The sequence below is a fragment of the Oxyura jamaicensis genome, chromosome 5, assembly GCF_011077185.1.
Source record: "Oxyura jamaicensis isolate SHBP4307 breed ruddy duck chromosome 5, BPBGC_Ojam_1.0, whole genome shotgun sequence".
Classification (NCBI taxonomy): domain Eukaryota; kingdom Metazoa; phylum Chordata; class Aves; order Anseriformes; family Anatidae; genus Oxyura; species Oxyura jamaicensis.
In genome coordinates, this window is record NC_048897.1 from 6,439,637 (window position 1) to 6,455,049 (window position 15,413).

Genomic DNA, 15,413 nt, shown 5'->3' on the forward strand with positions numbered 1-15,413 from the left:
AGAGTTAATGGTATTATCCCAGTTCTTTCCCTCATTACATGGCGGGCATCCCAGAAACATTTCTGGTATTCTTACACACATACTTAATTTTAGTCAGAAATGTAACAGTTCAGAGAACCAGTAAATATCTTTAAGACTGAGTCAGAATAAACTGTAGCCTGATAAGTGTGACAAGGATGAACAGGTTAATTTGCATTGCTTTATAACTTCCATAAGGGTAGCTCCCTGGTATTTGACCTGCAGGTTAAAGAATATTTTGAAGATGTAGTGTGTAACCTGATGCCTGTGAGGATGTCTTTGGCAAACCTGACAGAATTAGAATTCAGTCTTCCCAACTCATGTATTTTATGCAAACCTAAGTGGAATTAATCTCTCATGTATATTAAAAGCAGATAACATTTTTTTCTCTTTTTCTAAATTCCGCCAGATAATGTTGTAGCTTCCTAAAACTGCTCATTTGTTTCTCTTTATGTAGAGCATTCCTGATGCTCTAAAACCAACCACATGATCTGAACAAAGGTGGCTGAGTGAAGAGGCCTCTTAGGTCAGTTGATGAGTTGGCAAAGAAAGGTCATTGCACGGACCACGGGGGCTTCCTTATGGCCTGAGTCCCCAGAAGAGAAGAGCAGGAAATAGACTCCTGTACTCTTTTGCCTCTTCAGACTGTGAGATGTGGCAGCAGATCCAAAATTTGGCTCGTCTCCTTGGTGTGAAAATACAGTCTTTCCCAATCACTAGGCCCACACTGGAATAGGCAACGTGGGAGATATAGCCTGATCCTAAGTACACATAATCTACGGAGTTAGGAATTCTCAGGAAGATTGAATGCTTTGGGAGTTCCTTTTATAAAATGTGCAACTAAACAGTAGCATGGCCTTCTCCCAGCCCAGATCTTCTCGTTCTTATCCGCTGTACCAGGGCTGGGCCGAGCACCCCTAGCCATTGCTTATTCTCCAGAGGCCCTTGGTGTTTCTCACTCTGCTTCTCATTCATATTCTGGTGGCATGCTTTGGCTCGGTGCCCCACTGAACTCAAATAGCAGCATATAACATCGCTGTTAATGAACAAGAGCCTTGCGCAGTGGCTGGATCAAAGCTAGGAAAGACAGACATTGTGGGAAAAAGCTTTAAATATTTCCCTTCTGCACTAACTGCTGTCCCTTATTTCTGCCCTTAAAAGAAGGGCAAGTGCCAGGCATTGGGGATTTACTACCATTTTACTTTCTAATGCGCAACGTGCTGTACTGTTTCAGATTCCCTTTCTCTGTCTGTTTCTCCTTCTGTCACGTCTCTGAGCTTTCATTGTACCCCGAATTGCTGGCTTTTGAACACAACAATGTAAATAGCTTTTGATCCTTGGTCTTTGATACTGTTACTTTCAGTACTTAGGACTTTATTTAGGGCAAACAGAAAAATCTTTAGCAAACAGCCATGAAAGAAATATACCCCCTACTGCATCTGACCATAGATGAAAGCTTTAACATTGTGATGTGGTTAGGGCCCTGATGCAAGCGATCAGACTGTATGACTTCAGTTTAGGCTTCACTGTTGTGCTACTTAACATTCTCATGGAGCAACTCTGTAGAGCTGAGCTGGCTTCCAAGGATCACGCTGCAAAAATTGCGATGAAGCGAGGGGGTCTTCATGTGTTTGGGACTTGTTGATTCAGAGAGCTGGGGGCACTAACATAACTAAGCTTCTAAATAAAACAGAACCAGGGTGCACAGGTCGGAGTATGAGGTCTGAATGCACGTCCTTATTCCCCAAGGTTTTCCATGCTGAGCCTGGAGTTTGATTACATGTGCCAGTATGATTATGTGGAGGTCCGTGATGGGGACAATTTGGACAGCCGAATAATTAAGAAATTCTGTGGAAATGAGAGGCCTCCTCCCATCCGAAGCACTGGGTCTTCTCTCCATGTCCTTTTCCAGTCTGATGGATCCAAGAACTTTGATGGATTTCATGCTGTCTTTGAAGAAATTACAGGTAAAATAGTCCCAAACGTGGAACATTCCGCTCATTCTCATTAATTCAATTTCACTAATCTCTCTCCCTGTTTTGCTTCATTAAAAACTTTCATGCTGTGTTGCCAACAGCAACTTAAACAAAGTCAGTGCAGGGAAGGCTCAAAAGCCATCAGATAACATGTGAACGTGAGGTTCTTCTAACAAAGACTAAATTCCCTCTACCTGTGTGAAGAGCAAGCACATTGGCAAGCACAGAAAGGCTGCTGTGTTGTGAGACTTTTCTGTGTGAATATGAGAACTAAGAGCACAGAAGGAAATAGAGGAAGGGGCATGTATATCTTTGCAGTTGTGGAATTGCTCAATGCTGTGTGCATGAGCAGAGCCACTGACTCAGTTAGCAGAAACCTGATGCAAAGCCTCATAATTAGTTAAGTGACAATGCCCTGACATGCCTCTTGTATTGTCTCATGTATTGTACCATTAGAGGTTTTTTTTTTTTTTAAAAAAAAAGTGTGTACAAAGGACAGATTCTTTCCTGAAGAAAAAAATAGAGGCAGTTCGCATTCTGTGATGAACTCAGTGTTATGAATGACAGAAGTAGGGCTCCAGAATTCCAGTGTTTTTGTTAGTAGTCAGTGCTTGAGTCCCCCACATTGCTTTCCTTTTTTTTTTTTTTTTTTTTTTTTTTTTTTTTTTCTGGCTGCAAAAAAACATAGAAAGTGTAGCTGGCTCCTGGTTTTGCAGTATGTATGCTCTTCCTGGACCTTCCTTGTTTAGCTATGTAGGGAATTTTGGCCAGATCTGTCTACAGTACTCCTGGCACAGAAAGCTAATCAGAGCATGCTGCTTTGCCACAGATAATCCCTGCAGGGTCTATGACTCAGTATAACTTACCTCCCACATACCCCAATGACCCACATTTCATGAGGTTGTCCAGGGTACATCTCTCAGAAAGTTTAGTTGGTTTGTATAACTCCTGTATAAATATACAAACCTACTGTGGGTCAGCAGTTGCCAATGATCAGGGTTGTGACTAGCAATCTGAAATGTGCGTACCGCTGCATGCGGTGCCTGTGCCCTTTCTTAGCCTGCCCTGTTCTTCAGCTTTTACCTTCGGTACCCGTTAGTAACGTAGCAGTAGCAGTTAGCTATTGGTAGTTTGCCTGGGCTTACAGCAGAAGAGGTGATACCGAACAAATGGATGTGGTGTGGGCTATGTTGCATAAGGGCTGCCTACACTCAGGAAACTAACATTTTCCATATGGCGCAAGCTGAATTGATTCTGTTTTCTCTGCCCAGCAGGGAACACTTGGTATTCGAATACTGTTGAGCACTTTATTTCCGCCCCATTTTTAGTGGTAATTATTCTGAGGCTGGGTGGTTGCAAGTGTGGTAATCCGCACAGAGCATGTTGCAAAGGGCTTCTTAGAGTTTGTGAGGAGGTCTCATTGTAGGCTTTATTATGAGGCTGTTCTGGCCTAATGTGTAGCTGGAGTGAAAGGCTTTTAAAACACTCCCAGTGCCTCTTTATGTGAAGCATTAACCTGGCCAGCAGGACGGTTTAGGGGAAGAATACGGCGTGCATGGGGCACTGTAGAATTGAAAGCAAGGGCAGCACAAGATCGAAAGCTCTGGCAACACATTGCAAACTGAAGCATTGCCCCTGAAATTTCCCTCTGTGCACAGCCTTGTGAAAAGCCAAGGTCTCGGGAAAAGGCTGCTTGAGGCTTGCTAGAGCAATTCCCTGGGGTGCAGGTGAGAGCTGCAGCAGCACTTGTGCTTATAGGGTGTGGAGATGATCAGATGTCACCAGCGCTGTAGTGGTGTAATGGAGAGGACTGGGAAAACGGCTTGTACCACTGCTTTCCCTTCTGCTGAGCTTTGTGCTGGCTTAGCAGTCACAGCCTGCTGAAGCAGTGGCACTGACTGCACAGAGGTCACTGGTTCGACAGACAGAAAGATTTTGATTAATATAAAATAAGCTGTGAAGTTTATATTCCCCTTTGGAAAAGTTGCTACAGGTGTAGTTATTAAAGGAAGAAACCACACAACCTGCTGCTGCTCTGGCTGGTCTGGAAACAGGTGTGAGGTCCGTGAGCTCTGTCACCCATCCCATGCCAAGTGTCAAATGAAAACCAGTAATTGGCATGAGTGACATGAAGCCACTCAGCAGACTTCAGATGAGAAGGATGGAGGGCCAGATGGGGAGGCATCGGGATCTCCTAAGGATTAGACATATGTTGGATCTGTTTAGATGAAAGCCTGTTGCTGTATTTCAGTACCACTTTACTTTCTGTACCCCCAAGCTAGTGATCTTTGACACAGCATAAGGGCTTTAACATTTTGTAGCAGTGTCCCATGTTGTTTCACTGAAGCCAGGCAATCAAGACTCCTTTGAAAAGACAAATATCTAGTGCTCTTGAGAATCAGGCATTTTCTAGGATAGTATCTGGCACTTATCCTCATTTACTTGTTTCTACAGAGTCATGAGACAAAGCTGGGGTGAGGACAAAGCTAAAAGTTCACTGGCTTCAAACCAGTGCCTACAAAATATCAGTCTACACAAGCTCTTCTGCTTCTCTTTCCCTTTCTTGATGATTCTTTAGGTTAGTTGGACACAGTACAATTGCCACACATATATTCCTTTTAAGAAACAAATTATTGTCCTTAGTTCAACCTTAGTCCTCAAAGAGACCTGGGAGATATTCGTTGCCCGGCTACATACAAATTACTGTTACATCACCACGTGAAACCTCTGGAGGAATCTATATGTGGCACCTATATATTTCACGTCTCGTGCCATCTGGATATAAGTAACTCAAAGTTCATGCTTCAAGTGTAGTCTTTGCAAGGAAAACTGCTTATTCTGCTATCTGTCATTCTGAACTGCAGCAGGGAGAGTGCTTTAAATGTGATAGTATGGGACCTCAACATGGACTCAGCTTTTGGAGTGGATGAAGATCTGAACTTTGCTGCACTCTGGTTTTGTTAAGAGGGACCTGAAGCGGGGCATCAGATCTATAGCTCTTCAGGTGCTGGACATACTCAAATCTGAAACAGAATCTAAATCTTGTAATTTGGGCTCTACTTTCTGTCTGCTGAAACCAACACTCAGTTTTGAAAATAATCTAGACTGATATTATGCCTTTGTTTTTCTCAGAGTAAATTAATGTTCTATTCCATCGTCTTCCCTCAGAGGCCAAAAACTGTGTAAGAGTTATTGCACAGTGGAATTTGATGATATGAAGTGGCGCAATTACACTTTCTCCATTATGCTAATATACAGTGTTTGATGTGCATCACTGTTAGATTTGTGATATGCAAGAGTTTCCCCAGCAGGCTCAGGATCATCATGACCGCTCAGCTTCCTGAACCAAACACCAAATAAATGCTCCTCAGGGGCAAAACAACTTGCAAAGTCTCAGATGACATATGTCCAATACAGAACAAAACAAAACAAAACTACAGATCCTGTAACTCATCCTTCAACTCTGAGATGAATGGCAGGAGAAATGTAGCTTGATATTAAACTTCTTTAAGGCTATAAAAGGCTAAGCCCTAAACACTGTTGGAGCTTGCTGTAAATTATTTTTCTTCCATAAACCTTTCTCACCACTGGACAGCAGTTAGAGGAAAATGGTAAGAATAAATGATGAATACTTGGAAAAGACCTTAACATCCCTAGAAGTAAGTATAAAAGAAGGCTTTTTAACAAGTGTTAGGCCATTTACTGTCTTCCTACCTTTTCACCAGAATATTTAATTTACCCCAAGACACAACCATCATGAGGAAAAATATATAAGAACTCCAGCTTATCGGAGACCATGAATGTTCTTGTTTCTCTTTTATAGCTTGTTCTTCATCTCCATGTCTTCATGATGGAACTTGCATTCTAGACAAAAGCGGCACCTACAAATGCGCCTGTCTGGCTGGCTATACGGGGAGTCGCTGTGAAAACTGTGAGTACAGGCACTGTATGTGTGACCAGCCTCCAGGGTTGTTACTGATGCAGGTGCTTGAATGTTAGGAGCATCACTGATATGTAGGTTAGGTTAATCACAGTACCAGAGAACGTTCTGAGCTACTTCTGGCATTTGTAGACGCATTGTGTGCAGTTTATGATTCCTACTGAAAAGCTCTGAAGCTTTATATCAATGTGGAAGAGGATAAGAGAGAACTGGAGCTGAGAAAGAAGCATACGAGAAATCTTGTAATGGACTGGCCTTTTCAGGAGAGAGGTATATTTGTCTGCTGTTTCCCATTGTGTGTATAGCTGTTCTCTTCTAACAGCACATACCTAGGCTGAGCCCTGCATTTGATGCTTTAGCCAGAGCCAGTCCTAGGAAGTTTGTCTTCCCTCACAGTGGTCTGAAAGTTAGAGCACTGACCCATGAATGACAGAGATCCTTGGAGTCAAAATGAAAAGACAATGGCAGATTCTGTCCACATCTCTCTTGGTAGTCCTCCCTGCACGTATAGATATACACCTGCTTTTGTTCTGCCAAGTGAATTGTAAATTAACTGGATTCAAATCTGATCAAATCCATTGTGTGTTTTAGCAATTTCATTTTTTTCCATGCTTGAGCAAATGTCTTCATCTGACAGGGCTTGAAAGAGCAAGAAAGAGTAAAAATTGTGCAATATATGCTACAGTGAAGGCTGTATCATCTCTACCGACTGAAAGAAGCTGTGTGCAATATTTAAAGTCACTGAGCTAGAGCTCCAGCTGACTCTGGAGGATTTCAGTGATACTAGTGAAATCCAGAAGGAACTATATTTGGCCCAGGACAGAAAGTATGGCTTACTATGGCATTGCTCTGGCACTGATCTGGCCATAAGGCACACAATGCCTTGCTGGCTTTCAGAGTTTTCAATTCTATTTCAGAATAGCCAGTATACACTAACCCTCACCACTTCAAAATCTTTTCCCCACTTATGCCATCCTCAGAAACAGATTTCTGTGCTGGAATTACTTTTACTTCATCAGGGGAGTTAAATCATAGTGACGTGGTATCTCCTTACATTATTAAAAGGATCATTTTGAGACAAAATGTTTTTGATATGGAAAGAGCTGCTGAAAATCGAGGGTTCAGGGCTAATGTGTCTGGCTCTTTTGCAAAAAAGCCCTTTTCTGCCAGTAGCAGGTCATTTAGGGACTGCAAACTCGAAACTCTTCTCAACTGCTCAGTGAGATTATGTTGCTGTCTGTAGGAGAGAAATTAAAATAAAAAAAAAAAGGTTCCCGTCTGGTTCAGAACCAACCTAAATTTCAAATTAATTAAATTTCCAGCAAACCTGAACCCTGCTTTTGGCAGGCTTTACAGAACAGTGAAGGGAAGAAATGAAAATCACATTCTTCTAGTTTTCTTTTGTAATTCCAGTGTAGAAACTTCACCCATGCAACACAAGCAGCAAACAACAGAGGAGGTAAAGGATAAAAAATAGGATGAGACTTCTATTTTAGTGTAAACAATGAAGGCTGTATATAATAACAAAGCAAAGGGAGGAGATACTTAAAAATATATACAGTAAGGTCTAACTTGACAGGAATCCCTTGATTTGATTTGTGAAAGAACAGGGAGGTGAATAAAATACTGTTACTTTATGATGTTTGTGGTCGTATGCTGACCTTTTGCTTAGCCTAAGAAATATTTCTTTCAACATCTATTTTGCTGTCTTCCATAACAGATAAAGGTTGACTTTTTTCCTTATATGTGAACAGCAAACCTCACTGTGCGAGGAAATCATGGCAAATCTTTGTTCTCTCTGGCTTCAAAGAAGTATTTTTAAAGATATTTCCTGCAGTTTTGCCAAAGCATATCCTAAGTGTTTTCCAGCGTATAGGGGAAAAAGAGGCAGAAAATAAAAGTTTGATTTGTTTTCTAAGAGCAAACGGAAAAACTGGAAAAAATATCTGCGGCTATAATTCTTTAAAAATTAGTCATGTAGTTTCCTGAACAGCATTGCAGTTTAAACATTAAAAGGAGATCGCATCATGCTCAGAATCATTCTCTGTGTTAGGTCTTGCAGCAGCAGGGCTGTCTTTCCTGTGATTTGTGAGGTGGAGCCAAGGTTATAACTTTATTTCTGCATAAAGCAGTCATAAAATGGTCACTGTTGGAATATCGAATATGACGTTGGACACGGTGATCGTGATTCTTTCAGTCTGGTTTTCTTGGAGCATGTCAGGTGCAATCCCATTAAAGACAATGGATTTATGTTGGTGAAAATTAAGTATAAGTGAGAATAAAATTAGAGCCCCTTAATGTTAAGTGGATGTAGAAGATTTTAGGTGGTGCAACAGAAGGTAGCCAGAGAGATATGAGAGATTTAGTGAGAGAAATCCAAAGGGCTTGCTTTGGAGGAAAGGAGACTGTGGGATTATCTCACTGAGGAATAAATAAAACAAATTCAGCAATAGATATTCCATGACAGAAAACTTTTAGAAGTCCCCCATCATCCCAACACAACTATGTCTTTTTGTCTGTTGCCAAGTCTAGTTTTAAAAGTGTGGGACATACTGTGCAAATTATGGAAATTAATGAGATAAACCTCAAGGAACCTATTTTTCCTCTGTTAAAGTAAATTCTATCTCTTTAACAGGATGATCAACATTGGTCAAGCTACTTTCCTGGGGTAATATCCAGCCCTAATTGCTGTCAGTTGCAATTTGCAGTATTAATAAAATGATTAAAGGCACAGATTACTGATTACTAGTACTCTCTTCTCTCTTCCTCTATGGCAGCCAGGCAATTGCCTTTTTGTTTACAATCTGAGGGGCTAATACAATCATATAAAGGTATGAAAGTTGAAATGCAGGCACATTTCTTTCTTATAGCTGTTAATATTTCAATCAGCCATACTTATGACTGATTCACTGGTCAAGAAATTCTTAATTTAACTATGTCTGATTTGACTCTGGAGATTAATTATTTATTTCTTTTCTATAAGAAATTGTAAAATAGATGCTAACCAATAGAGTGAGATCTTTACTTCTTTCTTCTCTCCTAAAACACAGTAAAGAAAAGGCCTAACGACCAGCAACAAATACCTTCTTACACATAAGCATGCTTTGTTATGATGATACAGTAAGTAGAGAATCTTAATTCCTATTTTAAATACTTGGACTTCTTCTTAATCTTAAGCTGAATTTGCAGTATACCAGCACACCCCTCCCAGTGACCTCTGAGCTCTGCTGATATCATTGAGATCAAACTCAGGCTCTTCTGTATGACCTCTGTCTATTTTAATGCAAATCATCCTGCAATCAGAGGTGTAAGAAATGACAAAAAAGGATCATCTTATTCTATTAGCCTGAAATATCCTGAAATGGAGCAGCAGCTTCCTCAAAAGATATGTTAGGGAAAAAATAACAGCTGATTAGTGGCCTTATCCTGGTGCTCTACATGCTAAAAAGCATCCACACAAATATCACACTGTCAATGACACTGTACAGTGTGATGACTACTTGTTCATCACAAAAGGTCTTTTCTAAAGTCTCAGTGTTGAGTTTGCCTTCTGAAGATGCAGCTGTAGCAAGATGGTACCCTGGTACCCCATGGCAAATGCTCTCACCCTCTGATTGTTCTCCTCCTAGGACAGGGCGTTCTGACTCGAGTCCTCCCAGGGCCTGTTGGCCCCAAAGCAAGAGACCTTGACCTCATCCTGCCCTGAAATTTCCTGTCACCTTTATTTTAAACAAAGCCAGGCAAACTAGAGTTCCTACGCAAATAAGGGATCTCGTGCTGAATGGGGAATTCAGGGCTCAGATCCGATTTCCATTTTCATTCTGTTTCTTGCTCCTTGTTGCCAAGAAGAAAAGCTTTGTTCTGCATTCTAATGAAGGGTCTAATCCAACTGACTAAGCTGTATAAACTAACTCCACGCTGTAGCCTTTGATGTTGCTAGGGCTGGCCTTACCATGTTCCAGTCAGCCTCTGAATATAGCTTTCAGACCCTTCCCCATCGCTGAAATAATCTCCTTCCACCCTTCTCTCCCCCGTGCAACTATGACTTGGGCTGGTTCTTAGAGATGGCCTCACCCTTCACTGACGGACTGATATTTAAAATAGGAAGAAACCAGTAACACTCCCCCATCCTCTGCCTTCTTCAGCTGTGGGAAAAAATGAGCCCAGCTGTCAGCGTTTGGCATAGACTAGACAGTTTTAAACTCAGCGGAGTCTAGAATGAGGCACAGGGGAAAGGTTCTGGATGTTAAACCTATTTTTCTCACCTAACTATGGACATGTAATGTAGAGCCTTTTAAGGATATGCTATTTTTTTTTTTCCTTCTGTCAGAAAGATTCTCAATAATAGGTCAAGGAGCACCATCATCACTGCTGTATAGTCTGCCATTTGCAGCCTGCATGTGTTAAGCCATGCATATACTGCATAATTATAGCGGACAACATCAGGTGTAAGAAAATGCCCCTGAGCCCTTTCTTGCCACTCTGGCCAGTCCTATAATTAGGAGTAAAGGCTACTGGCCTTTTATTCACCAGTACTGTTCAAGAGCTCAACTGCCTCAAGACCCATACACCAATAAAAACCTTTAAATGGAATGTGGAAATCCTCAGGATTTGCAGGCCTAGTAGGGGTAACAGGCTAAAGCTTAAACCACCACCACCCTTTAGCCTGTCATGGCAAAGCTGTGATGTGGACACAGTCAAGGTGCTCTCTTAGATAGCTTGTTCTCAGAACCTTCATGGGACTCCCTCTGAGAGGCAACGCAGCATCACTACTTGTGCCTTGAGCACTGCTGTGCACTGAAACTGTCCTTTATGGGCAAGACTGTTCAGCAAAGCAGTTTGTTCAGACAGGGTGAGATACTTCTGCAGAGAAGACATGGCCAGTGCAGTTATACTGGGAGCTTTATTGGCCCACATTTCTCTGCATAGCTGGGTAAGACAACAGTACTGCAGTCCTCAGGTTTTAAAAGACACCTTCAGAGTTTGGTTCTGGTGGGATTTTGTTATTCTCCCAACCTGGTCAGAATATTGTGATACTGGCTAGACATTTGGTGGGATGTTATCGTTGCTCCCCTGTAATACAGTATGGTGCTATCCAGGAGAATTATAGAATCACAGAATTTCCCAAGTTGGAAGGGACCCACAAGGATCATCAAGTCCAACTCCTGGCTCCACACAGGACCATCCCAAAATCAAATCCTATGTCTGAGAGGGTTGTCCAAATGTTTCTTGAACTCCAGCAGGCTTGGTGCTGTTACAGCTTCCCTGGGGAGCCTGTCCCAGTGCCTGACCACCCTCTCAGTGAAGAACCTTTCCCTAACACCCAGCCTGACCCTCCCCTGTCCCAGCTCCATGCCATTCCCTCAGGTCCTGTCGCTGTCCCCAGAGAGCAGAGCTCAGCGCCTGCCCCTCCGCTCCCCTTGTGAGGGAGCTGCAGGCCGCCATGAGGCCTCCCCTCAGCTCTGCTCTGGGCTGAACAAACCCAGAGACCTCAGCTGCTCCTCACACGTTTTGCCCTCCAGACCCTTCGCCATCTTCGTAGCCCTCCTTTGGACACTCTCTAATAGTTTTATGTCCTCCTTATACTGTGGTGCCCAAAACTGCACACAGTGCTTGAGGAGAGGCCGCAGCAGCACAGAGCAGATCTGGATGATCTGTCCCATGACCAGCGAGCCACACTGTGCCTGATGCAGCCCAGGATTTGGTTAGCCCACCTGGCTGCTGGGGCACACTGTTGACTCATATTCAACTCGCCGTCAACCAAAATCCCCAGATCCATTTTTGCAGGGCTGATCTCCAGCCTCTCATCCCTGTGTCTGTACATATAGCCAGGGTTGTCCTGTCCCAGGTGCAGAACCTGGTACTTACTCTTGTTAAACCTCATGTGTTTGGTGATTGCCCAGCCCTCTAATTTCAAGATGTCTCTGCAATCACATGTTTAAGATGTGTGATTTGCATTGTTTAGTGCCTAGTGCATGTATTCAAAGGGCTTAGCTTGAGATGGAAATAGAGATTTCTGCTCCCCCTTTCACTTCAGTATATTTCCTGGAGGTTTTTCCCTTGGGTAGAAGGATGCCAGAACTGTTCACATAGCAACTGCCAAACCACAAAACATGACACCTGATGTTTTAAGGCAACCTAACATCAGTTTTGGGTTATCTTAATTCACTGAGCTGTAAACTAAAGGTCTTCAGCTTCTGTTACACAAACAGCCAAGATGCCCCCATAAGGAGAGCAGGAACACCTAATAGGAAATTACTACAAATGTCTGAAGCAATCAACAACTGCTGCTTGTGAATCAGACTGCAGAACACTTGTTCTTAATACTGCTCTTTCCTTCAGCTCTGTCAATACAACTATTGGATTGGGCAAGTCACAGTTTGTGCAAGGAAGTTGCTAATACTGTTTAGCAGTGCTTGGTTTCATAATATTTTTATAGCGTTTTGAAACCCCAGTGAGTAAATGTAGCTGATAACAAGGCTTAAAGAGACAGGATAACTCCTTTAGTGACAACTTAACTTGGTCCCTTTATTATCTTCTCAATGTTTATTAAGTAGCCATTTTTTTTAACTTTTCAAAAAAGGCAACGTGTCTGGTAAAAAACATTCTGCCCAGAGCATAGCTCCAGGCATTGCTATCATCTACATCAAAAGTTGTTTTTTCTGTGATGAAATCTATACAAGGATAGGCCTGCTGTAGGAAAAGAGGTGCATTTCTAAACTACGTTAAATCAATTCATAGGAAATATCCACTCCCCACACCCCAGAACAATCTTGAGCATTTTCTGCAGTCTGCTAACTTGTCTTAGAGTAAAACTATCCATGGGATTCTCCTTGGTATGACTTGCCATATGGAAAGACGAATCAGTATTACAGAAGGACAGCTCAGCCCAAGCTACGTTTCAGATATATTTGCCATTCCGGACAGCACAAAGCTACTTTTCCCTGTCATTTCATCACTGAATCACTTAGGAGACAAAGTCATACTCTCAGGTTTGCTCCAATCTGTGGTGTAAATCAGCTCTTCAGCATGGCAGGCCAAATAAACCTTTGCGTCACTGACACACTTTGGGGTCACCCCTACCCTTTGCAGAGGTTGCTGACTCTGAGTTGCTGGTATACAGCTGTAAGCTGCTGATGGAGATGTTTTCTGCCTCCTAGTTGAGAGGCAGGGGATTATCTTTTGATTTCTTTGGAGTGAGAAGGAATGAGGGAGGCCCAGAGCAGTTATATATTTGGGGTCTCTGCCTCCAGCTGCTCCTTGTCCTCTCTGAAGACTACTAATGCACAGCTCATAGCTTTTCGGGTGCAAATGTGTAGACTGCACGTTCTTTCAGTGCTTTGGGGTAACCTTAAAACTACTTTGAAAGCTTGTTGGAGTAACCAGCATGCTTAAGTGCTGACAGTTTCATTCCCCCTCCGACCCCCTCCCCAGTTCATTCAAAAGCTTTGTTCCTCCTTTAGGATTTTACACTCAAACATCTCTGAGGCTAGGTACCTTAGGCACTTCCCTTTGTTGTGCTCTTGGGCATGATTTCACTGCCTTGCACACTCTTTGCAGCTGATAAAAAATACTACCAAAGCAGGATGGCCCCAGGCGGTAGCCATGATGACACAAACGATCAGGCAGTATCCCACTTGCTCTTTCTTATGGCTCCCATACTCCTCTTTGTATTCTTCAAGAGCTCAGCAACTGCTTTTCACAGCCAACCAAATTGCCCTGCTACTTCCTTAGTACTCTCCTGCTTTTTAATTCCCTTAATTTTCTTTTTCCCTACACCCTCATCTCAACACTTGGTAATTTTGATCTCTTTCTCTTAAACAGGCAATGCCAGATCATCTTTTCTGCCTGAAATCCAGCTTAGATCCCTTCCAAAGACTGAATAAACTATTCTGTCAGCCACACCGGAGTGAATCTATGTCATTAAATGGTGTTTTCCTGTTACACTAAAGGACATTCACAAACATTGTTTCAAAGCAACAAATGTCTTTCCCATCCGGCATTGCCTGGGCTTGTCCCTCCTCAGCTGGAAGGCTGACATCTCCAAAATGAAACACCTCAAGATGATTTACTCTCTTTTGTCATTGGGTATAATAACGAGGATATCAGCTTCTCTGTGGCTCTACAATCTTCCCTGTGAGCAGATGGTGCTCTCCTCTGCAGTGTGATATTGTGATGTTTTCCAAGGGACACACTGGGGAACTTACTCTAAATATTAGTTCTTGCTGCTGATAGAGAAAGTGAATATTGAGGATCATTCATTAGGATTTCACTCAGTCCAGTATCCCGTGCAAAAACAGGTCCAGTTGTATAATTAAGTAGGCCATCCGAATACCGGAAAGGTTGTACCCAGAGACACAGCTTTCTAAGGGCTAGGAACAATGCTGATAAAGATCAAGTGGCTAATTGTAAGCAACAACCTCCAAATTGCCTCCGGATGAATAAATCACAGTGGGTGATCCAAGCATATTTTCACATGGATACTGTCTCATTCACAGAAGCAGGGAGCTGGAAAACATCAGGAGTGAGTTCCAATTGGCTGGAAGGGAATGAAAAGATTTAAATTTCAGTAGGGATTATGTCATAGTTTTGTGTAATTATTCCTAGCTGGTGGAACTGCTGCAAAAGTGAAGAGGCCCAGAAAGTAGGACTGGAAGTCTACAATCTCTAGTACTTGGGGTTGGCTCATGAGCTGCTCTTGTTATGATTTCCTTTGACATTTCCAGGATTAATGTGAGGACAGGCAAAAATGAACAATGAGAGGAGCTTTTGAGCTTCCAGGACTCTTTCAGGGGGCACAGATTAAGATCAACAATCTTTATGGTAAATTGTGTGTCCCAGCATTTCTGCAGGAGAAGTGGCTTCAGCTGGTTTTAGAACTGAGATAATGTGTCACCACAAGAGCCACAACGGAGGGCTGATAGTTTCCTCTTTTTTGAAACACAAGTGAGCAAGGGCAAGTTAATGCAGAATCCTTGTTGGCTAGCAAAGTGAATGGAAGCTACTGCAATGAAGAGGGACATTTTTGGGGAACAGTCCTTGTTCCTCTTCCAGCAGTGTCACAGAGAGAAGGGCATTCCCACCTCAAATAACACAGCTTGCTCTATTAGGTGCTAGACAGAGCAGGTTTCTCATATGTCAGCCACTGGGTGTGAGACCTGCTTGAAGTCATCCGCCAGCAATGGCACCTTTCTGCCCTGGGACTGTGGCAGCTCTACCTGTTCTCCTGCTGCAGGACCTCAGGTATCCAATTTGCCAATCAGCAGGCTCACGATGTGCCCATGATCCCAGCATGCAGACAGCTTTGAAGGGCAGACCAGGAGGCTGGGGGTCCTAAAGCATGAGTCTGGAGTCAGGGTGTCTCCCCTGTAGTGTGACTTGAAGCATCAGGGTCTCCCAGGCTCCCAGAGGTGGTACGGCCCTGCTCAGAGGAGAGTGTAGAGCCACACTGCCCTAGGACGTGCCTCAGGATGCTGGTG

The 15,413-nt window shown here is 42.8% G+C and overlaps 1 protein-coding gene across 2 annotated transcripts in view; it reads left to right on the plus strand.

Moving 5' to 3' along the window:
• The window catches only part of PAMR1 (peptidase domain containing associated with muscle regeneration 1), a 54,230-nt gene that overhangs the window by 19,606 nt on the left and 19,211 nt on the right, over positions 1 to 15,413 (plus strand). For both annotated transcript variants that reach the window (XM_035328305.1, XM_035328306.1), the window contains exons 5-6: positions 1,768 to 1,985; positions 5,818 to 5,925. In XM_035328305.1, the coding sequence (XP_035184196.1) occupies positions 1,768 to 1,985; positions 5,818 to 5,925 (326 nt within the window). The remainder of the gene's footprint in view (positions 1 to 1,767; positions 1,986 to 5,817; positions 5,926 to 15,413) is intronic.